Below are 24,747 nucleotides of genomic sequence, written 5' to 3'. Positions count from 1 at the left end.
GCTACAGTAACTTTGCTCACTGGAATTTGCAAATCTGCTCCGTCAGGTTTTACGAAAATGGTCATAACTCCCTCATCCTAACTCGGAATGAGGTGAAACCAAGTGCGTTGGAAAGCTAACTCAAAGAGCTTTAATTGAATAGGTTATGGCTCTTCCAGTTTCTTGTGTGCTAAGAGATATGTCCCTTTAAAGTTGCCCCTCCAAATCGCATTTTTTGCGAATTTTGAATTTTGATACGGTTGCTCTAAAATTCGGGTTAGACCCATCTCCCACTCAATTTGACCCCATGAATAAGAATATGAAGTCGAATTTCCAAAATCATGCACGGATTTTGAGATATATGGAAATTACAATTATAGGTGTTTCCGAAGCACATTTTCGGGCATTTTTAGGGTCGTTTCAGTAAAGGATGCTCAAGATAAGGTGAAGAGCATTCAAGCTAAGCTTTTAGCAGCCTAGAGTAGGCAAAAGAAGTATGCGGATCATAAGGTAAGTGACATGGCGTTTCAAACTGATGAGAATGTTCTTTTTAAGGTATCACTCATGAAAGGGGTAATGAGATTTGGTAAGATAGGTAAGATAAGTCTGAGGTACATTGGTCCATTTGAGATTCTTGAATGTGTGGGACCGGTAGAATATAGATTGGCTTTACCTCCTAATTTATCGGGAGTTCATCCGCTATTTCATATGTCTATGTTGAAGAGTTATCATGGTGACGGGGATTATATCATAAAGTGGGACCTAATTGTGTTAGACAAGGACCTCTAATACGAGGAGGAACCGATTGCAATTCTTGATCGTGATATGCGCAAGTTGAGCATCGTCCAGCTGAGGAAGCTACTTGGGAAATCGAGAGGTACATGTGAGACAAGTATCCCCAATTGTTCGTCGATTCAGGTACTACTTCATTCCTTTCTTAGCCTATTTTCCTAACTTTTGTTACTCGGTGATGAGTGATGAGTAAATTGGTATCTATTATAACGACATGTTTTCGTCGTTATAGAAATGCCAATGGGGGAGAATTTGGGGCAGGAAGACTTTTTCGTAGTATTTGGATTTTCCCAACCTAGTCCAGATTTGGACGAAATCGAAGTCTTTAAGTTGCAGGAAAATATGGTAACAATCGGATAAATTATTTATGATTTTGATTACATGAATAGTTAGATAACTCGTTAAGGAACCCGTACGACTTTACGAAACTGAATTCGGGTGAGCGAAACTTCCGGAATCAATCTTAGCATGAAGAGTATTTTTTGAGTGTCGTTGGTTAGAGGTGTGTGGTGAAATAGGGATTTTGGAGTTCTTTAAATAGCTCATTGTTTCGTGCAAGCCGCTTTGGCTCTACTTTTGGTCGTTGTAGAGGGGTGGTGGCGGGCTCGACATGACTTAAGGTCGTTAATAAACCTCTAAACGACTTTATTATGCACTTTTCAACTTTTAGAGTTAAGGAACAAACCCCATACGACCCCTACTCATTTTTCACAATTTTTAAGGCTAAAGGTAATCATTTTACTCCCCGAATTCATTTTTCGATCTGTAGAACGTAATAGAATCAGTGAATATTGATGGAAGAGGGTTTTGTTATAGATTATATGGTGGAAACAACCCTAACTTAGGTAATTGGGATCATGGGTTTGATCTAGGGTTCATAGAATTGTTAGTAATTCGGGTAATTAGTGATTGTTTATTGATTCCCGTATTATATTGATTGTTTATAGGCCAAGAACAAGCGGAACGAATCCGGAAAGGGAAGGATCAAGTTTCTTAGGGTTTCAAGCTTGTTTCGAGGTAGGTGATGGTTGTGATTCTATGATTGTGTGATGTATGTTTGTTCTTGCTTCATTATGATGCATGTATGTATATGAATGTCGCATTATTGATCACACTTGTTGTAAAATGAGATAGATGAATAATGGTTACCATGAAATCATGACTTAATTGTATGATCTTGAGGATATACTTGTGATTGTGATTATGGTGTAGTGAATTGCCATCGGTTGCCACGTTCCGGTATAACTAACTTGGATCGATTGCCACGTTCATATTGTGTATGTTCGATATATGCATGTGTTTATAATGTTGTATTGACTTGCTTATGTTGCACTTAGTGGGATAGCTGTGTGATCCTACCAGTACATTGTGGTTGTGTACTGATACTGTACTTGCTCTTATTTTGTTGAGTACATGGCATCTTCAAGCGGCTACTGACAGACCTCGCTTAAAAGATGAGTGATCGTCGCTTCGGATTCAAGGGTGAGCCAATTCTTCCGGGCTGCCATGAGTTCTCCTTTCGTTTATGTCCACATTTCGGACTTAGACCGTTCTATTAGTTATTAGTACACTAGTTGGGGTTGTATCCCTTCTTGTTTAGACTTGGTTCATTGTTAGATGTTTTGGTACATTGACTTTCAGGTTCTAGGCATTACTTCCGCATTGTTAGTTTATTATTGTTTGACTTTTGTTAGAGTTTATGGGAACTCTATTTCTTTCCTTAGTATTTTCCTACTTTCGTATACTTAAAATGCCTTGGTTTTGGTTTAGTTGCTTGGTTTGAGTTGTAGTAGTGGTTCTCCCACCGGAGAGTTAGTGTGGGTGCCAATCACGACAGTCTGGATCGTGACACAATGTTTTTTGAAAAAATCCAGAATAAGTCCAAAAAAATAGGCAAAAGTTCCCTAGTAAAAGAAAAGGAAAGCACCGATTTAAAAGTTATAAATCAATTAATTGTAATAAAAATTCTAACAAAACTACCTTAATATTAGCAAAATAAATACCGCCGAAAGAGTATATTGTCAAAGCACTATTTGTGCATAAGCATATTTGTATTCATTATTTTCTTTGAGTAAAAGTTATAGTCATCAACTGATCAGACAATCTTTCTATCGTCTGGAAATCACCGTATAGAGAAGTTTCAGATGAATATCTATAAAAGACAAATAAATATTAATTAATCAAAATATTACAATATATGCCAAATTATTTTAGAAGTATTGTAAGTTTTTGTAACGAAAAAAGATCAAGTGTCTTATAACGTTAAAAAAAAATCAATAAGAATGTCAAATGTTTATTCAATTTACCAAACCCAAAAAGATGACGTAGATGTAGATGACTTTCAATTGTATTTTATGACAACTTTCAAGGATCCGACTCCGATCCTCTCCATTTCCCTTGTCTTCATTTCAAGTTCTAGTTTTGATTAATAACATATGACATAGATTAGATTTAATGGCTAAGATTTAATTAATTAAAATATATCTCTAATCATGATTTAGATAATAAATATATTATTATATCAATTAAAAATAATCCTATTATTTTTTCCCTTTCTCCTTATTCCCTCCAAGTCCGGTTGTTTCTCTCTTTTCTCCCTATTCCCTCCAAAATTTTCTTTGTTGTCATTTAATTAATTAATTCAAGTTCTCTGATAGTATGACTCTTCATCTTTATGCTTCCCACCTATTAATTTCAACCCTTTCTTCTTCCTCCCCCCACCTTCTTCGTCATCCTCCGGTTGCACCTCATTAATTTAACACTGTTATAAAGACAATAATAGCTATTTCCCCTGTTGTGGAAAGGAGAGGGGATAGGGTATGTGAAGAGATCATTTCACTTATTTTGAAAAAAATATATGCAATGAAAAATGTACACCATCAGATTAGATATGGACATATATAAAATATTCATAAAAATTATGTATATGCTACACGAATTCAAATTACTCTAGAGTTAAATTTCTTAATACAGAATATATAAAAGAGAAGTTCAATTATCAAATTGAACCGATCAATAAATAGCCTTAATTGAAAATCTTAATTATATGAAAGAATACATCATTTTGTGACTCAATTATCAAAATTGAATAATATTTGAGTACTTCAATTCAAAAATTCTAAATTCTCATACACAAAACCAGCTACAGATGATGAAGATAATCCATGATCCTTTAGCCATTGATGAATGAGAAGAAATGGAGATAGAAAAGAGGGAGAAGAATTTTTATTTCATATTGAACCAGCTACAGATGATGAAGATACAAGGCTTTATAGATGAGAAGAACAATCTAGAAGGATCACACCAAAATGACTCATCTAACTAACTCAACTAACCATATTGCCAGCTCACATTACAACTAACTGATGAACTAACATTTCAATGAAATAGTAAGCTAATCCAACAGTAAAACTAATAATGCACACTCGAACATAAGTGTCATTAGATCAAATGTCGCTTAAAACTTTAGAGACATATACAAAAAGTGCTAATTACCATTAAAAATATATATTTAGCGGCAATTGAGTTTTTACCGTTAACTAATTGTCGCTAAAAATCATTTTTTATATAGTGAATCCATAGCTTAAATATTAAATTACTATAATACCGCCGACTAAAATAATGGCCACCAAATATGTAACTTATTTTCTTTGCATTGGAATGTTTTGAGTCAGGTATATTATTTTATGTGTTGTAGAATTAGGGAGCAGTGTTCCTGCAAGGAAGTGCTTAGCCAATGTAAAAGCTCTAGCAGGTTGATAACTTGGCACTTGATGTCCTGCTCCACTCACTGTTGCAAATGTCAAGTTTCCTCTATAATCTATATACTTGTGCGTATCCACCAACCTATTTAAACGATACATGAAAAAATTATTTGATTCTCAAAATTCGAAAAAAGTTAGTACTGATCAGGAATAATAAAGATGGTCTTCTCAATGCAAATTTAGAGTCTTGTAACATTGTGGACATTTTATTTGTTGAATTAAGTACTCTCCAAGTTTGTCAATTAAATAATATATTCAATATTACAAATTTCATATTTAAAGAAAATTTACGCGTAAATATCATATAAATGACTTGATAGATTTAAAAATTCTTTATACTGACGATATATATAACTAACTAGTACACGAACCTCATAATCCTTGTGGAACCAGGGATACCATGGCGTTTCAACGCGAAGCTTCATCTTCTTAATAGATTTTTTAGTAGAAGTTACTGGTACTATTCCATCAGTGTCCCCGCTGCATTTGTTTCAAATCGAAAAAACAAATTAAAACCATTAAATTGAATAATAAAATTACAATAAATAACAAAAACACGGTTTGAAGAGTTTAAAATTGTTCACCTGAATATCCATACTCTTATTCCATTAGCCATAACTTTTTTGATAACAGGAACTATTGATAATGGACTATCTTTCCAACTTTCAATTACTTCACTGCAATTTAATTAGTGTACACATTAGTTATACATAGATTATACATGAACTATACACTTGCATACGACTAAATAAAAAAATTATACATCGAAAATACCTGCATGGTTGCCAATTATACTTAATTTTGGTGACATTGGCATGAAGAGCCTTTTGAACATCAGGACGATTCATATAAGCAATTAAATAATCATCACTACATGGATCGATCTCTTGCTGCATTCCATAATTAATCTAAATACATACATTATGAATTTTAAGTGTCAAAAATTTAATCTAATTGACCACGAGTTTTCGAGAAATCCAGAACTTACTGAATTTTTGTTTGACGTATAATAAGTTGTACTGAGGTCATCGGATTTAGGGCATAACGGGGCATATATGTTGTAAAGATCGATGGGATCGGTATCTGCTATAGCTATATCAATGGCGTTATCGCATTGGTGTGGTTGAGGAAGGGCCTTGTCTGAGAAATTACAGTATCTGTCGATTTGCTCGAAAATTTCATCTGGTATCAAGCCATGACTTGCATGGTACTCATACATTCCTTTTTCGTCTGTCTCAAAATTTATCACTGCGTTTCCAATCTGCAAAAAAAACATAAAAACAAAACTATCAAATATTATTGAACATTTTTAATTGAGCTGTGTGAGGGAAAAGGCGGAGTTAGGGTTCATTCAGGCTATCTTGATTAGAAATATACACAGTATATATATATAACAAATGTTGAATTTCCTTAACTTCTTTGTGTACTGTGTTTATGTCAAATCATAAAGTTTTTATTTATAATAATAACAATATCAATCCACACAAAATAATCATTGGTCCACAAAACATTTATGTGGATTTAAAAGGGGACAACTAGTTAATTGAAAAAATAGCCCAATTTAAAACTATAGTGTGGCTGGTGATTAATGAAATTGATAAAAATCATAATAGCCAGAAATTCCCCGTCAAAGAAAGTGGTCTAATAACGATTTACAAAATGGATGTAAATTATGGTAAATTTTAATAGGCAAGGTTATTGAAATAGTCGAGGTGCTATAAGTTGACACAGACACCATAGTTATTTAAAGGGAAAAGGATCTGAAAAATATTCCAACTTTGGCTGAAATTGTTGTTACGATACCAAATTTTATGGAGGCCTTTTACCCCCTTGCACTATTTAATAGTATATTTTAAAGGTATATATCTGCTCACATGGACACGTTACTATTTATAATGATGCAATATTTCCAAAGTTCGATATTGTTACAGCAATTTCGATCAAAGTTCAGATATATTTCAGACCTTTTTCCCTTATTTTTTTTAAAAAAAGAAGCACTAAAATCCAATTATAAATTGAAGGGTGAGAAAAGTAAAGTATATAATTACTTTACCATGATCCCCTTTAGATTAATAAGATTCTTCTTGGCAAGTTTGTTATGCTGAAGAATTATTTCTGCCAATTGAGGTACGAAATGCCCTGCATAGCTCTCGCCAGCAATGTAAAAATCTCTATTCTTGTACTCCGGAAACCTTTGAATCCAATTCAATAAGAATATAATATTGTCAATAGCCGTATTTCTATCTCCATTTGATTTGACTTCAGAACTTATATTTGAATATGAAAATCCAACACCAGCGGGAGACTCCAAAAATAATAAATTTGCCGCTATAAATAGAAAATACATAATTCAAATTAAGTTGAGGTCAATTTTCTCAATTCAAATAAGCAAAACAAAGTATAAAAGAGAAGAATTAATTAATTAATCAATAATTACCTTGATTCCATGAGTAGTTATTCCTATACAATGTCTTTCCATCTTTATGAATTCTAAATGGTCCAATTTCCTCCATGGCTCCATAGGCAAGTGAAGAGCAACCAGGACCTACCATACACACAACACAATTCAAGACATTTATTGTAAAACTACAAGTCTATCGTCAGAGGCAAATCTAAAATTCAACTTAACAGGATCAGGATGAATTTAATCTTGATTATATGTGTATACATTTTAAATGTTTCATACAAACATAGTTTGAGCCAAATACAATAAGTTCAGTTGAATTCATAGAACCTGCCCTAGATTTGTCTCGATATGTAGTTCAATAAAAACTATGATCAACAAATCAAAGTAAATTTGTGTACCTCCATTAAGCCATAAGAGAAGGGGCAATGACTTGAAATTTTCATGAGCTTCAACAAAATAATAAAACAAGGCACGACCAGCAGATTTGTTGACTGTAACATATCCACCATATTGTTTGAATTTGACAAATGGTTGACCTGGCAATTTCTTGATTTGATCTTTATCTTTCAACCCTTTTTGAGAAAGAACAAATATATCCAATTCTAAATAATCAATGGTTGAACTAAAATTGCTACTACTACTATTATTATCAATGGTTGAATCTTTTTTCAATAATTTGTTTAAGTAAAGTTTACCAACACCATGACTATGCCTCTTTAATTCATGACTTGAAGCTACCACAATTTGTGAAAGAAAGAGGGTTAGAAGGAGGAAGAAAATGATTTTTTCCATTTCTTTTGAATTTTGGAATGAAAATAGATAAATGAATTGATGATTCTGTGTGATAAATACCATTTGGTACTCATTCCGTTCCATATTAGTTGATTACTATATTAAAAATAGTCCATATTAGTCGTTCACCTTATTAAATTAAGAAAACATTAATTAATTTTTTTACATATTACTCTGGCAAGTAATTCTTTTTTAAAGTGTTCATAATTTTTAAAATTTGTAAAATTTCCAAAAAAAATAAATTAAAGGGGTGAATTAGTAAAAATTATCTCCCTATTTATAAATTTTTAAGCACCATGCAAAATGGAAAATGGTTGACTAATATGGAACGGTGATGGAATATGTGGATATGATATTTAATTAATTAAAAAGAAATAATGTGTACCATCCATGTATTACACGTTCAATCATTGAAGATCTGCGATCTAGTATTTATTACACTACAACTATATTTTTTAATGGGAAATAAACTCCCAATTATATTGGTGATGATGATGGGGATCTTGTTTCCAAGTTTATGAAGTAAAAGATAAAGCATATACCGATTGCTATATCTTGGTCCTAATAAGTCGAAAGAAATTACAAATTATAATTATAATAGAACACCTGCAGATTGTAGCTAGTATTGAAAGAATCTAAATGCAATCAAGATCCAAATACAGGGTTGGTATAACCTAGGAAGATACATACTCACACAAACTGGGAAATATTCCATCACTAGTGGAGCAATCTTATATCACATATGGAGAGCCAGGAATTGGAAAAAGTTCAAAGGCAAGCTGACTGTACATACAAAAGGAGGCAGGAACACAGACCAAAAAGAAGATTATTGAGAGATTACAATTACTTAGTAGTTCAAAAATCATGGAATTGTAGGAGTTTTGTCAGACTTTTACTTTGTAATACTAAGTTTTTAGCTTTGTAGGAGGCCTAATCCATGTTATCAGGTATAGGTGCTCTTTATTTGTACTGGTTTCGATGGTAATGGTAATCTTTTATAGTTGTTATAAAAAAAAGTAGTAATATGAATGAATTGATAAGACACTATAACCACATGTTCATAGTACCCGACTATAAATAAAAGGGTTATTTTTTATTTCTAAATATACTATCTTAAAAGTATGAAATATTAAATTACTATAATACCGCCGACTAAAATAATGGCCACCAAATATGTAACTTATTTTCTTTGCATTGGAATGTTTTGAGTCAGGTATATTATTTTATGTGTTGTAGAATTAGGGAGTTGTGTTCCTGCAAGGAAGTGCTTAGCCAATGTAAAAGCTCTAGCAGGCTCATAACTTGGCACTTGATGTCCTGCTCCTCTCACTGTTGCAAATGTCAAATTTCCTCTATATACTTGTGCGTATCCACCAACCTATTTAAACGATACATGAAAAAATTATTTGATTCTCAAAATTCGAAAAAAGTTAGTACTGATCAGGAATAATAAAGATGGTCTTCTCAATGCAAATTTAGAGTCTTGTAACATTGTGGACATTTTATTTGTTGAATTAAGTACTCTCCAAGTTTGTCAATTAAATAATATATTCAATATTACAAATTTCATATTTAAAGAAAATTTACGCGTAAATATCATATAAATGACTTGATAGATTTAAAAATTCTTTATACTGACGATATATATAACTAACTAGTACACGAACCTCATAATCCTTGTGGAACCAGGGATACCATGGCGTTTCAACGCGAAGCTTCATCTTCTTAATAGATTTTTTAGTAGAAGTTACTGGTACTATTCCATCAGTGTCCCCGCTGCATTTGTTTCAAATCGAAAAAACAAATTAAAACCATTAAATTGAATAATAAAATTACAATAAATAACAAAAACACGGTTTGAAGAGTTTAAAATTGTTCACCTGAATATCCATACTCTTATTCCATTAGCCATAACTTTTTTGATAACAGGAACTATTGATAATGGACTATCTTTCCAACTTTCAATTACTTCACTGCAATTTAATTAGTGTACACATTAGTTATACATAGATTATACATGAACTATACACTTGCATACGACTAAATAAAAAAATTATACATCGAAAATACCTGCATGGTTGCCAATTATACTTAATTTTGGTGACATTGGCATGAAGAGCCTTTTGAACATCAGGACGATTCATATAAGCAATTAAATAATCATCACTACATGGATCGATCTCTTGCTGCATTCCATAATTAATCTAAATACATACATTATGAATTTTAAGTGTCAAAAATTTAATCTAATTGACCACGAGTTTTCGAGAAATCCAGAACTTACTGAATTTTTGTTTGACGTATAATAAGTTGTACTGAGGTCATCGGATTTAGGGCATAACGGGGCATATATGTTGTAAAGATCGATGGGATCGGTATCTGCTATAGCTATATCAATGGCGTTATCGCATTGGTGTGGTTGAGGAAGGGCCTTGTCTGAGAAATTACAGTATCTGTCGATTTGCTCGAAAATTTCATCTGGTATCAAGCCATGACTTGCATGGTACTCATACATTCCTTTTTCGTCTGTCTCAAAATTTATCACTGCGTTTCCAATCTGCAAAAAAAACATAAAAACAAAACTATCAAATATTATTGAACATTTTTAATTGAGCTGTGTGAGGGAAAAGGCGGAGTTAGGGTTCATTCAGGCTATCTTGATTAGAAATATACACAGTATATATATATAACAAATGTTGAATTTCCTTAACTTCTTTGTGTACTGTGTTTATGTCAAATCATAAAGTTTTTATTTATAATAATAACAATATCAATCCACACAAAATAATCATTGGTCCACAAAACATTTATGTGGATTTAAAAGGGGACAACTAGTTAATTGAAAAAATAGCCCAATTTAAAACTATAGTGTGGCTGGTGATTAATGAAATTGATAAAAATCATAATAGCCAGAAATTCCCCGTCAAAGAAAGTGGTCTAATAACGATTTACAAAATGGATGTAAATTATGGTAAATTTTAATAGGCAAGGTTATTGAAATAGTCGAGGTGCTATAAGTTGACACAGACACCATAGTTATTTAAAGGGAAAAGGATCTGAAAAATATTCCAACTTTGGCTGAAATTGTTGTTACGATACCAAATTTTATGGAGGCCTTTTACCCCCTTGCACTATTTAATAGTATATTTTAAAGGTATATATCTGCTCACATGGACACGTTACTATTTATAATGATGCAATATTTCCAAAGTTCGATATTGTTACAGCAATTTCGATCAAAGTTCAGATATATTTCAGACCTTTTTCCCTTATTTTTTTTAAAAAAAGAAGCACTAAAATCCAATTATAAATTGAAGGGTGAGAAAAGTAAAGTATATAATTACTTTACCATGATCCCCTTTAGATTAATAAGATTCTTCTTGGCAAGTTTGTTATGCTGAAGAATTATTTCTGCCAATTGAGGTACGAAATGCCCTGCATAGCTCTCGCCAGCAATGTAAAAATCTCTATTCTTGTACTCCGGAAACCTTTGAATCCAATTCAATAAGAATATAATATTGTCAATAGCCGTATTTCTATCTCCATTTGATTTGACTTCAGAACTTATATTTGAATATGAAAATCCAACACCAGCGGGAGACTCCAAAAATAATAAATTTGCCGCTATAAATAGAAAATACATAATTCAAATTAAGTTGAGGTCAATTTTCTCAATTCAAATAAGCAAAACAAAGTATAAAAGAGAAGAATTAATTAATTAATCAATAATTACCTTGATTCCATGAGTAGTTATTCCTATACAATGTCTTTCCATCTTTATGAATTCTAAATGGTCCAATTTCCTCCATGGCTCCATAGGCAAGTGAAGAGCAACCAGGACCTACCATACACACAACACAATTCAAGACATTTATTGTAAAACTACAAGTCTATCGTCAGAGGCAAATCTAAAATTCAACTTAACAGGATCAGGATGAATTTAATCTTGATTATATGTGTATACATTTTAAATGTTTCATACAAACATAGTTTGAGCCAAATACAATAAGTTCAGTTGAATTCATAGAACCTGCCCTAGATTTGTCTCGATATGTAGTTCAATAAAAACTATGATCAACAAATCAAAGTAAATTTGTGTACCTCCATTAAGCCATAAGAGAAGGGGCAATGACTTGAAATTTTCATGAGCTTCAACAAAATAATAAAACAAGGCACGACCAGCAGATTTGTTGACTGTAACATATCCACCATATTGTTTGAATTTGACAAATGGTTGACCTGGCAATTTCTTGATTTGATCTTTATCTTTCAACCCTTTTTGAGAAAGAACAAATATATCCAATTCTAAATAATCAATGGTTGAACTAAAATTGCTACTACTACTATTATTATCAATGGTTGAATCTTTTTTCAATAATTTGTTTAAGTAAAGTTTACCAACACCATGACTATGCCTCTTTAATTCATGACTTGAAGCTACCACAATTTGTGAAAGAAAGAGGGTTAGAAGGAGGAAGAAAATGATTTTTTCCATTTCTTTTGAATTTTGGAATGAAAATAGATAAATGAATTGATGATTCTGTGTGATAAATACCATTTGGTACTCATTCCGTTCCATATTAGTTGATTACTATATTAAAAATAGTCCATATTAGTCGTTCACCTTATTAAATTAAGAAAACATTAATTAATTTTTTTACATATTACTCTGGCAAGTAATTCTTTTTTAAAGTGTTCATAATTTTTAAAATTTGTAAAATTTCCAAAAAAAATAAATTAAAGGGGTGAATTAGTAAAAATTATCTCCCTATTTATAAATTTTTAAGCACCATGCAAAATGGAAAATGGTTGACTAATATGGAACGGTGATGGAATATGTGGATATGATATTTAATTAATTAAAAAGAAATAATGTGTACCATCCATGTATTACACGTTCAATCATTGAAGATCTGCGATCTAGTATTTATTACACTACAACTATATTTTTTAATGGGAAATAAACTCCCAATTATATTGGTGATGATGATGGGGATCTTGTTTCCAAGTTTATGAAGTAAAAGATAAAGCATATACCGATTGCTATATCTTGGTCCTAATAAGTCGAAAGAAATTACAAATTATAATTATAAATCAAAGTCTAAGAATAAAAATGAAGAAAATATAAAACGTTAATAATCAGCCCTTTTTAACTGAATGGAAAATACTATGTAACGTGCCCTTCCTATTTAAATATTGCTCATAAACAATATTCTCTCGGTTTCAAATTAACTGAATTTGTAAGGTAATGCATACTTATTAAGAAAAATATTTAAGGACATATTTGCACTATTGTGTTTTGTGAAATTAAATATAACTTTATAAGTAGTGCAATTTATCTTCTAAAAAATATCAAACTTCATTAAAGAAAATTGCAAATATTGAACAGTGAAAAAATGCCCAAAAAATTCAATTAATATGGAATAAAGAGAATAGTGTTATTAGTTATTAAAATTATGATACTCTAGTATTTATTAGTGACAGTAAATAGAAGTAAATGTTATTTAATATTTGAGGCTATTGCTATAGTTAGTTAATTTCGCTTCAATTATGATACATACAAATAATAATTAGTAACCATATTTGGGTGGGGTGGGGTCAGAGGTGGGTGAGTCTTTAAAATAAAGTAAGTGAAAAAGAGGGGAATTATTTTGAAAAAACATAAATAGATTTGTTATCTAAGGAAGGTACCACACAGGCACACATCACCATTTATCTACTGAATTGTTTAGTGTCAATTATTAACTAGTGTACTTGTCCGTGCTTCGCAAGGTTATAAGAAAAACTTAAATATATTTTAAAATAATTAATTTCACTATTTGATAAATGTTTTAATAAATAATATAATAAAAGAGAGAAGCACAAATTAAAATACGACTTCAATATTACTTATTCAGAAAAATTGCTAAAAATAAATTTTCATACTAATAAAAAAGTTGAAAATATAAATGTTGATATGAAAAGTTAAAAGGTTGTTCTTTCTCAATCTTCTATTATAATATTATCGTGGTAATTATTATAAATAAATTGGAGTAATAACTGTACAAAGGATAACACCTTCTTTAATGTAGAAAAAATAAAAGAAACTTTTATTTGCTTTCAATAATAATAAATTTAATATACATTAATCATATATTCACATTTATTATGCTAAAAAGAAAAAAGAAAAAAATATTACTCTTATTATCCTTATTTTCACTCCATTTATGTTGTTAAGAAGAAAATTAATTTATATATATGATATTTTTTAAACACTTTTAACAAAAATTTGTTATTGAGAAAATGAAATTATGAAATTTAAAGAAAAATTTGTTATTGAGAAAATTAAATTATGAAATTTAAAGTTTTTCTCAAAAAAAAAAAGAAAGAGAGTTAAAGGAAATTATTTTTTTAGTTTTTTTTATTTTTTTTTATTTTGTATATATATATAATTCCTAATTTTACTATACATATAAATTTGATCATTTTTTTATAAATATTTTTATAATGCGCCTATTTATAGGACAACAATATGAAATATCAAATGATATTATGAATATGATTATTAATATAATTTCGGAGTTGTGATCATCAAAAGTCATTAAAGTACAAAACATAAAGATACTTGAATTTTTATATTAAAAATTATGAATCAATGAAGGAGTAGTAATTGATACATTCATTTTTGTACAAAAATAAGAAATAAATAAACAAAAAAATTGTCAAAAAAAAAAGAGAAAATCAAAAGATAAATAAGATTATTGGCCAAAGAGATGTGCTACACCACTTTTCTTTTATCTAGATAATTCTTATGTTGGTAAAGAAAATAGATTGAGAGAGAACAACTCTACTAAATCATTTTTATCCTAAACAAATACTTTTGTATTTCAATTTCTGACCAAACAGATTGTAATAGTGATCTTTGAAAATCTCTTGAGCACTTCTAATATTAATTATAAAAAAACTAAATAAATAAAGACTACAAAGTTCCATATCAATAAACATTTTTTTATAAATTATACAATCTTGATTTGGTACCACTCCGCGGCCCGCACCGAAACAGTGCGTTACCTCTAGATGTCCAATCAATTGTTGCGCCTCAATGCATTTCGGGGAGAACCAGCTAGCTCTGGGTTCAAGTGACATTTCACCCCTAACCACAACTCATCCGCTGATTCTTCAACATCAGTCGGTTCAGACATTATAAAAATTATGAATTAACTTTACATTCTCATGTTCTATCATAATAGTTATTAAAAGTTGATTTACATGACTACAAAATTATATATACATGCTTTATTGAGTAGCATACATGTATGTGTTGATTTTTTTTCCAGCTTCTATTTTCAAAAATATCCTGACATGAAAATAAAATAAGTTAACCATACAACAACAAAAAAATAAAAATAAAATGAAGTTAACTAATCAAATAAAAACTTTAAAGAATATTTAATTATGAGTTAAAGATAAAGGAAGGATGTTGTTATCAACATTACATAATGTTCCAAAAACTACAAAAAGAAGAAAAAAAAAATCTCTATAAACTACAAAGAGAAGCAAAGAGAAAAAAATCAAATTAGTTTTTTTTACTAAAAAAAAAATGTGATTCATATTATCATGAATTCAAAAATAATAATATTGAATATAATTGCAACAGAGAAAAAGTGATAACCATATTAGGCACATCAAATAGTTTCCCTTGTAAAATCGAACTGCACAGAGATATCTAACAATCTTCATCCTGCAAAATCAGATCAAAGAAGAACAAAAAATTAACCAATAAAAGAGATAAAAGATGAAGAATAAGAAAAAATGTAAAAAATATGAAAGGTTATAAGTGTGGTTTTGAGATGTCATAGATTTGTATATTAAATTATTTGAGGGTTATGAATATGAAAGGTTAGGAGTTATGAAATTTATTAATATTTATTAAGAGTAAAATTTATGTAATTGAAGAGGTAAGAAAATAAAATAATTGAAAGAAATAAGAGAAAAATGCCAATAAAATCACAAAAAAAGATAAATAAGAATGGGAGCGTCACATCACCGTTTTCATATTCAGCTTTATTATAATATATAGATTATATATTTAGGTATATCATTAATTAGCACATACTACTCTTTAAATTTTTTAAAATTAAAAAAAAAAATTCTTTTTAAAAGTTGTTTTCTATTCTCACGCACTACTCATTTGTTTTCATCCAAATGCTTTAAATATCGCAACAATCGTATTTATTGATTTAAAGTGTGAATGTTACAATCTTTATGATTCCTCTGAATTCGTTTTTTCAGATATAATTCACGGCTCTTGAATTTGTCTTGAACTTGATCTTGGATTCAAGGGTTTTAAAGTTTGTTCTTGAATCTTCGATGAACTTGAACTTAAACTTTATCTTGATCTTGACTCTTCTTTGAATTCAAGGGTTTCGAGCTTGTTCTTGAATCTAATGATCTTGATCTTGATCGTTGTTGAACTTGAATGCTTGAATTCTTAAACTTGTTTCAATTCTTAAACTTGTAGCTTATAGAGAAATCTATGGCGTTTGTACCATGGGCTTTTCTCTAGCTTCTTGTTTAGAATTTTCGGTCTCGTTTCTGAATTATGAGGACCCCTATTTATAGTTTTAGAATAGAGGAGTTGTGATTGGAACAGGATTCCTTCGGCCAATCAAATTTAAGTGACATGGCATATGGCTTTATGGAGTAGGCTTTTCATTTTTGACACATGTCATGATCCTATTGGCTTCTTGTTTGACTTGGCATGCCACATCATTTGGCTTCTTGTTTGACTTGGCATGCCACATCATTTGTCATGTGGCACCAAAAATGGACATCTAGGATGAAATGAAATTGGGCTTAGCGAATTGGGCTCATCTATTGTAGTCCAAATCACTTAGTTTAGACTTTAATTAAATCCATATTTATTGGATTTAAATAATTAACTCAATTATATTAATTCATAATATTTATTTGGACTAACATATTCATGAATTTAATATAATTCGAATTATTTTATAAATTTATATTTAATAAATTTTAAATGATTACATATGAGTTCGACGATCCTGACTATTAAAGATTAATATCTAGATATTTACTATCTAATAAAGGGGAATAGCAGGCAGCAGACCGTCAACACGTCTGCTTGTGCTGCCTGCTTATTCCCCTTGGCTGCCTCTTTTATTAAAAATTTAAAAAAAAAACAAACTACATACTGCCTCTTTTTCATCCAATTAGAAAATGGAAAAAACCTGTCGTATGCTCCCTCTTCTTCATCCAATGAAAAAATGTGGAATCCATTTAAAATTTCAATTGTAAACTTACTTTTTTAAGATTCTTCATAAGATGGGGTCATGAAAATATTTTATGGGCTTCACTTCTATTTTATATTTATCATGTTTATTTTTATTATTTATTTTTAATTATATTATAATTAATTCTTAAAATTATATCGGTGAAATATATCACAAATAAATATGGGAAAATTACACAGTTAAGCAAATTTATACTACTTAATTACTCATAATAGTTATAATTTGCTATAATTATCATTCGCGACTAACATTATACATTAATTATGTGGGCTGACTTTGAGTTTGTATAATTAGCCTATAGTAATAATTCGCCAGAATATACAAATATATATGTGTAATATACAATTATGTGAACTATCTAACCGATATACATATACAATTCACTTCTTTGTCCTCTCTCGCTCGCCTCTCTCCTCCCTCTCACAATCTCGCTTGACTCTCTCCTCCCTCTCCCAATCTCGCTTGCCATATATACAAATGCATAATATACAATTATCTAACTGATATACATATAATTCACCTCTCTCCCACTCTCTGCACAATATTGCTCACTTCTCTCCTCCCTCTCCCAATCTCACTTGCCTCTCTCCTCCCTCTCCCAATCTTGCTCGCCTCTCTCCTCCCTCTCCCAATCTCGCTTGCCATTTATACAAATACATATGTATAATATACTATTATCTAACCGATATACATATACAATTCACCTATCTCCCACTCTTTGCCCTCTCTCGATGGCCTCTCTCCTCTCTCTCCCAGTCTCGCTCGCTTCTCTCCTCCCTATAACATGTAGCTATGAATTGTAATTATCAAACTATAGCTATGGAGAGTAATTAGGCTATTTTTGAGTGATTATATGTGAAAGTTCCTCAATAAACCTTACGAATTTCAAATAATGATGATTGGGCCCGTGCAAAGCACGGGCTTCCCCTTTCTAGTATATATATATATAATGGAGAATAAGAAATGAACAACTTTCATTTTGTTATGACAATTGGAATACTCTTACCATTCAATGCCCCCCACACCGCAAATCTTCCTTCTTAATACTATTATTTCCTTGCTTATGTATGACTAGCTCTTTTTTTATTTGTAAATACTGACTCCGTTCACTTTTATTTGTCACTTATTTTTAAATTAAATTTTCATTTTTATTTGTCAGTTTTTGACATATCAAGAAAAGATTATAATTTTTTTCCATGTTTTACCTCAGCATTAAATACTTATTTTTCAAATCATTTTTCAAGACATCATTTAAAAGGGATAGTTTGGTAAAATACATATATCAATAATTATTTTCTTAATAGATGTGTCAAGTCAAAGTGTTACAAGTAAAAGTGAATGAAGTGAGTATTTTTTTATTAGTTCATCATACCTTTTACATTAATGTCCTCTTTCATCTATAAAAACAAAGACAATAATATTTATCTCCATAAAAATGAGACATATAAAAACTCTTTCACACCCGACAAAATATAAATATGGAATTGATTTTTCAGTTGTAGAAAATTGATAATTTTATCCTAATTATGGATAAGTTACATATTTAGGCACCCGACTAACAATATTAACAATCGAATGGACACAAAATTGATTATACTAATCATAATCACATATATATATATATATATCACAAGTTGTCAAGTTGTATATACATTGTATGCATGCATTTTTCACTATATACACACACTTAAGTGCATACTGTGTACAAAATATGAGAGAATTGAATGTTTATAAATAGTGTATATGTATATGTGTGATACATAGTGTAGATACATATTTTCATCCTATATAAATATATACACATTATAAATATTTTTGTCCGCACCCATTGCAATCCTTCATGCCCACATTTTTGTATAATTTGTGTATACTAAATATAGGAAAATGGGCAACTATATTCCTCAATTTTGTAACTTGGAAAGAATATATTCCTCATTAAAAATGTGGTGCACGCACGTATTCTCATTGTTTAATTAACAAATGATCCATATTTTACTTTTTTGATTGAATTACAAAGTTCAATTACCCGTCAAAGGCCAGGGATTGCTCGAAGAGAAGTTCCACATTGAGGAGTAAAACACTCCATAACAAAGGATAACAAAGGACACTCTGTAAGCAAGGATATTCGAACCCGAAACCTCTAGTTAAGGATGAATAAGTATTTACATGCATGAAGGAAGAATCTTTTCCCGTCAACAATCTTACAAATTGGAAGATCTTATGCTCTAATAAGGTTCAATAATCCTTTGCCACCTTTGGAGAATAGGTAATGAGTAGGGGTGTGTATCGGTCGGTTTGGTTCGGTTTTAAGTATTATCGGTTCGGTTTATCGGTTTTTGGTTTTTAAATATACTAAACCGATAACCAAACCTATAAGATATTTGTTATCGGTTTTCGGTTTATCGGTTTTGGTCTTTAAAGGTTCGGTATGTGCAAAAACCAAACAAACCGTCCAAAATTACTGTATATTACTGTCTAAAATTTATATCCCCATGTATATTACTGTTACATTTGTAGTAATAAACAACATCTACAACATGTATATATTTCATGTAAATTATATATATCAGTGTATATCACACAGACTTCCATGGATATTCAGGTAGATGCATGACTATACAAAGGAATATACACTTATATATATATATATATATATATGTGTGTGTGTGTGTGTGTGTGTGTGTGTGTGTGTGTGTGTGTGTGTGTGTGTGTGTGTGTGTGTGTGTGTGTGTGTGTGTGTGTGTGTGTGTGTGTGTGTGTGTGTGTGTGTGTGTGTGTGTGTGTGTGTGTGTGTGTGTGTGTGTGTGTGTGTGTGTGTGTGTGTGTGTGTGTGTGTGTGTGTGTGTGTGTGTGTGTGTGTGTGTGTGTGTGTGTGTGGATACACACATATATACATGAAGATACACAAATATAAAACAACCTTAACCACCAAAATTAAAACCAAACCACATCACATCTTGACCATTCATTTTATTTATTGTAATAGTAATACTTCTCAAATAGAAAAAGAAGAAAGAATGCCACGTTTGGTTTACACCTAATCCATAATTAATTGCATAAAATAAATAAAAATCTTAAGAGGAATTAATAATTGACTAGAAAATTACTAGTCCTATTTATAATAATTATGTATGTCATTTAGACTCAGGTAGATCAGTTCCATCAAGAAAATGCATGATAAGTGAAAGGGCTCTAGCTGGTTCATAACCTGGAACTTGATGTCCTGCTCCTCTTACTGTAGCAAATGTCATATCTCCTTTATATACTTGTGTGGATCCACCCAACTATAAATTTAAATACAACAAAACAAATACAAGAACTTTAAAATAAGATTGAATTATTATTATTATTATTATTGTACTATTAAGTGATAAAATGGAAATTAATTTAGAGTCTAGTAATATTATTACCTCTCCATTTAGGAACCAAGGATGCCATGGAGTTTTGATAGGAAGATTCATTATTTTAATAGATTTCTTGGTTGAGGTAACAGGGACCCTTCCATCAGTATCACCACTGCATTTTCAGAAATAATATAACAAAGTTCAAAAAGCTATGTTTCAATTAATAAGCTTTTTTTATCAGAGAAAAAAAAGACTGGTTTTATTTAAGCAAATTGGTATCAAAATTCCCTAATTATATTCAAAAACAAAGAAAGTTACAACAACCACCTAAATTGCCATACCAACAATAACAACATATCCAATCAAATCCACAAGTGAGATCTAAGAAGGATAGAGTGTACGCAGACCTTAACATTACATTGTGGAGGTAGTGAGGTTGTTTTCGAAAGACTCTTGACTCAAGTGCAACAGTCGAAAAACATAGCGACTAAAAAGAAAAGCAATGCAAATTCTACAAGAAAGGAACAAGAACAATAAAATAGTGCGATAATTGAAACACAATAAACAACAGATGATGATAGATATCAAAAGCAAGAACTATAATAATAATTGTTATCTAAACAACAAACAATGATAGATAACAATAGCAGGCCCTTCTATCTAAGTTTATATCCTTGATAATCATGAAACTAAATAAATACATAAGTCGAACAAAAATAAAATTGTAAGTGAAGGATAATTAAGTGGTCACCTGAATATCCACACTCGAATATCATTTGCCATAAACTCTTTGAGAAGAGGAATAATCGTTGATGCACTGTCTGTCCAATTTGTTAGGACGTCACTGAAATTATTATTTTAGCATAAGTTCAATTTAATTAACTCCTAAAAAAGGCTAATTAAATTAATTAATTACTAATAGGAATTATATAAAAGTACTATAAAATGGCTAATTAAAATTATTAGAAAATATACCTGCAAGGTTGCCAAGTAGAATATTTAATATTGGTAACATTAGCATGGAGAGCCTTTTGAACATCAGGCCTATTCATATAGGCAGTTGTGTAATAATCACTACATGGATCGATCACTAACTGCATTGTATAACATATGGTATATCTATTATCACGAACAAATAATATATTCAATATAATTTTATAAGTGAAGTCTGGAGACTTACGGAAGGTCTTTTGGGCTTGGAAGTGAGATTGGTATTGTGGCAAAGTGGAGCATATATGGCATAGATATCAATGTGGCCATGAGTATCATAATCTGCTATACTTCCAGCCATTTTGCACTCATCTGATTCTTCACTTTCTGGTATTGTAAACTTACATTGCTTTTGAATTTCAGCTTCAACTTCATCAGAAATTAAAGCATGACTTGCAAAATATTCATACATTCCTCTTGTATCCGTCTCATCATTAATCACAGCATTACCAATCTGCACCCATAATCAAGGTGTGTATATATATAAATGATTAATAATTAAAATATATTGAGTAATTAGGACTAATAATGATCATTAATCACTGCAACCAACTTGCAAAATGTTTCTTGGCTAATTTTATATTTTTAGATAGAAAAATATGTGAAAATTGACCGGATATCATAAGTTGCTTTAAATTTTTTAAATATTAATAGAATGAGAAGTCAAGAAGCAGGCACCTCATGGTCACGTTTCTGCTTTTAGCGAAGGTATTTATGTAAAAACTTTTTGGGACAAATTACTTAACTACACTCCTTTACTTACCTTAATATCCATTTATCCCTACTTATTTCAAAATTCTCAAAAATCCCTTATTTACCTATGTATCCCGCATATATCCCGTGCACAACGATATGTATCCCGTGCACAACGCTATGTATCCCGCTATATGGAATGTATCAAACCTAATGTATCCCGTGCACAATGCTATGTATCATGCTATGTGAAATGTATCAAACCTAAACCTAATGTATCCCGTGCACAACGTTATGTATCTCGCAAACATCATTTTTAAGGGATTTTTGATAAATAGAAAACTAGAAGGGATAGGATATTATTTAGTACTTATAATATGTGGTTCCTATAATTTATACTCTCTTTTTTCGTCTTTTAAATATTTAAAAATTATGTTAAAAAATCATAAAAACATGATAACTAACGAGTAAATGATATTTTAAAGAGAATATTAAAAGTTGGAGTATATCGTACTCTTGAAAACTTCAAGGAGACTATTATAATATACTTATCTTTTTGACGAAAATTATATATATATATATATTATATATATATGACGGCTCATCCACTCTGACCCATATTTTTTGTCGGGAGGATGTACTCTTCAATTCATTTGATTAAAAAAAAACTTTTGGAAATTGGAATTCGTGATCTACAATAAAAATTTAAATATTTATGTGGTCGTTATAAATTATTTTATTAAAAATAAAGAAAAAAATTTAAGTTAAATTATTTATAATTACAAAAATGTTACATTATAGTTTCTTTAATTAGAATAGACTAATCAGAAAATATGTCACATAAATTGAGATTAAGCATATATAACTTATTTCCAAAAAAGAAAAGAAAAAAAAGAGGGTATATAACTTATAAGACATACAATACTTTACGAATTCTTTTAGTACTACATGTGCATAATTAATTGCAACATGTTAGGATAATAATAACAGTAATATAGGTGAATTCTGAATTTATTGGTATTGAATTATATTTTTTTAAAATATAAATTCGTCTTATCTCTTATTTAATGTTACTTTGGTGAACTTTTATATATAAATTACATTTTACTAAAAAAATATTGAATTCAGATAAATTACGGTTGAAATTTTGCATCCACCTTTGCAGTAGAATAAGAATAAAATGTGGCATGATCAGGGGTGGACCTACCCTTATCCGAGGGGTGTCAAGTGATACTTTTTCGTCGAAAAATTATATTTTATATAGAGGTCAAATTTTGATTATTTTTTTTAAATGGTTCTTTTATCATGTATTATTCATATCGAAAATGAGTACATTGGTAATGGGAGATGGAGGGTTAGTATCCCACTCCATCGGATCAGACATAGAAAAAGATGCTCTAGCAAGACAATGAGCAACCTGATTCGCTGATTTCTTAACAGCCGAAAAAGGTCAAATTTTGATTTAATAAACATATTATATACAAGTATTGACACTTTTTAACACAAATTAAAGGTTTAATCTAGTGATTAATGTGTTATGAAAATGTCTTAAAGGTAGTGTGTTCTCTTGTCTTACTAAACTCATAATTATTTTATTTTTATTACAGCCGTTAATACTCCTTAATAACAATTCTTGATTCGCTATTGAGCATGATGATTGAGTGAAGATTTAATCACAACCGTTGTTTTATTTTCTACAAGTAGCTTCTGAAAATAGGACCCATAAGATTTAGAACAAAGTGATAAGTAACTGCAACATACTATTAGTATCTAAACATTTTGAAAAAAGATATATTGGTGTCATTCATACTTCACTATCACACTCTATAAAACTAATACTCTATATTTGATATATCCATCTGTCTTTGACAGCTGCTTTTTTTTTCTTTAATAGATATTAAATGTGAAGACGTTGTCTACTAGTTGTCTACTAGTTTTTTAGGTTTTATATGATTTTTTGTAAGAGAATTTTAATTTTATACCTCACGGATTTAAAAGAAGTTATTTTACTCTATTTATTTTGTAAGCAATCGAGAATCTTAATTCATTTCTAGTTTGCACTATAGTGCTTATTATTCAAGCACCTAAGGATGTGGCTTAAACAGTAGTCAATGAAGTGGTTGAGAATTATGATGTCTCGGGTTCAATTCTCAATGGGGACAAAAAAAAACTAGTTGATTCTTTTCATCTGTCTTAGTTGTGATGAACATAATTATTATCTTTTCATAAAGGTAATAATCTTTCGACATATCTCAAAAAATTAATCGAGGTACGTAAAAAACTAACTCGACATCATAATTATTAAAGAAATAACATATATAGATCTTATTTGTTTCCTTAGGGGTCGTTTGGTTACTGTATAAGAGACATCTTATTCATGTATAAAAAGTTGCATTAGCTTTACTGTGTTTGGTAGAAGTTTTGTATTAGGTATAAAAGTCAGCATAACTTATACCACGTTTGGTTGGTAAGAATTTAAATGCTGTATAAAAGTTATTCATGTATTAATTTATACGGTGTTTGGTTGCATTTTTGTAGTCCTACATAATTAATACCAACATAACTTATGAGGGAATCTATGTATAAAGTTATGCAGGGTAGAAGGTGGAATAAGTTATGTGGGTATTAGTTATACATGTATTAAAATGATAGATTACATATTTACCCTATTAATTTATTTTTTATTTTTTAAT

The 24,747-nt window shown here is 30.3% G+C and overlaps 2 protein-coding genes and 1 pseudogene across 2 annotated transcripts in view; all 3 read right to left on the bottom strand.

The window, feature by feature from the left end:
• Positions 1–4,412: 4,412 nt before the first annotated feature.
• Positions 4,413–7,734, bottom strand: LOC102605948 (serine carboxypeptidase-like 40; annotated as a pseudogene).
• A 1,153-nt stretch (positions 7,735–8,887) lies between these two features.
• LOC102605613 (serine carboxypeptidase-like 40) lies at positions 8,888–12,229 on the bottom strand. The gene is made up of 8 exons (XM_015307837.1): positions 11,836–12,229; positions 11,468–11,575; positions 11,084–11,358; positions 10,015–10,291; positions 9,805–9,916; positions 9,615–9,707; positions 9,402–9,510; positions 8,888–9,112 (listed from the first exon to the last, which is right to left on the bottom strand). The coding sequence occupies exons 1-8, from the start codon at positions 12,227–12,229 to the stop codon at positions 8,915–8,917; spliced, it is 1,566 nt and encodes a 521-aa protein (XP_015163323.1). The 3' UTR covers positions 8,888–8,914.
• A 7,783-nt stretch (positions 12,230–20,012) lies between these two features.
• LOC102599793 (serine carboxypeptidase-like 40) overlaps positions 20,013–24,747 on the bottom strand; it is an 8,090-nt gene continuing 3,355 nt past the window's right edge. The window contains exons 4-8 of the mRNA XM_006345333.2: positions 21,552–21,815; positions 21,347–21,465; positions 21,123–21,215; positions 20,438–20,543; positions 20,013–20,311 (exon numbers count right to left, since the gene is read on the bottom strand). Coding sequence (XP_006345395.1) covers positions 20,162–20,311; positions 20,438–20,543; positions 21,123–21,215; positions 21,347–21,465; positions 21,552–21,815 — 732 coding nt within the window. The 3' untranslated portion in view covers positions 20,013–20,161. The remainder of the gene's footprint in view (positions 20,312–20,437; positions 20,544–21,122; positions 21,216–21,346; positions 21,466–21,551; positions 21,816–24,747) is intronic.

The sequence above is a fragment of the Solanum tuberosum genome, unplaced genomic scaffold (assembly GCF_000226075.1).
Source record: "Solanum tuberosum cultivar DM 1-3 516 R44 unplaced genomic scaffold, SolTub_3.0 scf00068, whole genome shotgun sequence".
NCBI classification, from domain to species: Eukaryota; Viridiplantae; Streptophyta; class Magnoliopsida; order Solanales; family Solanaceae; genus Solanum; species Solanum tuberosum.
The sequence above is the reverse complement of the archived record's forward strand: the minus strand, read 5'-3'. Positions and strand labels throughout refer to the sequence as shown.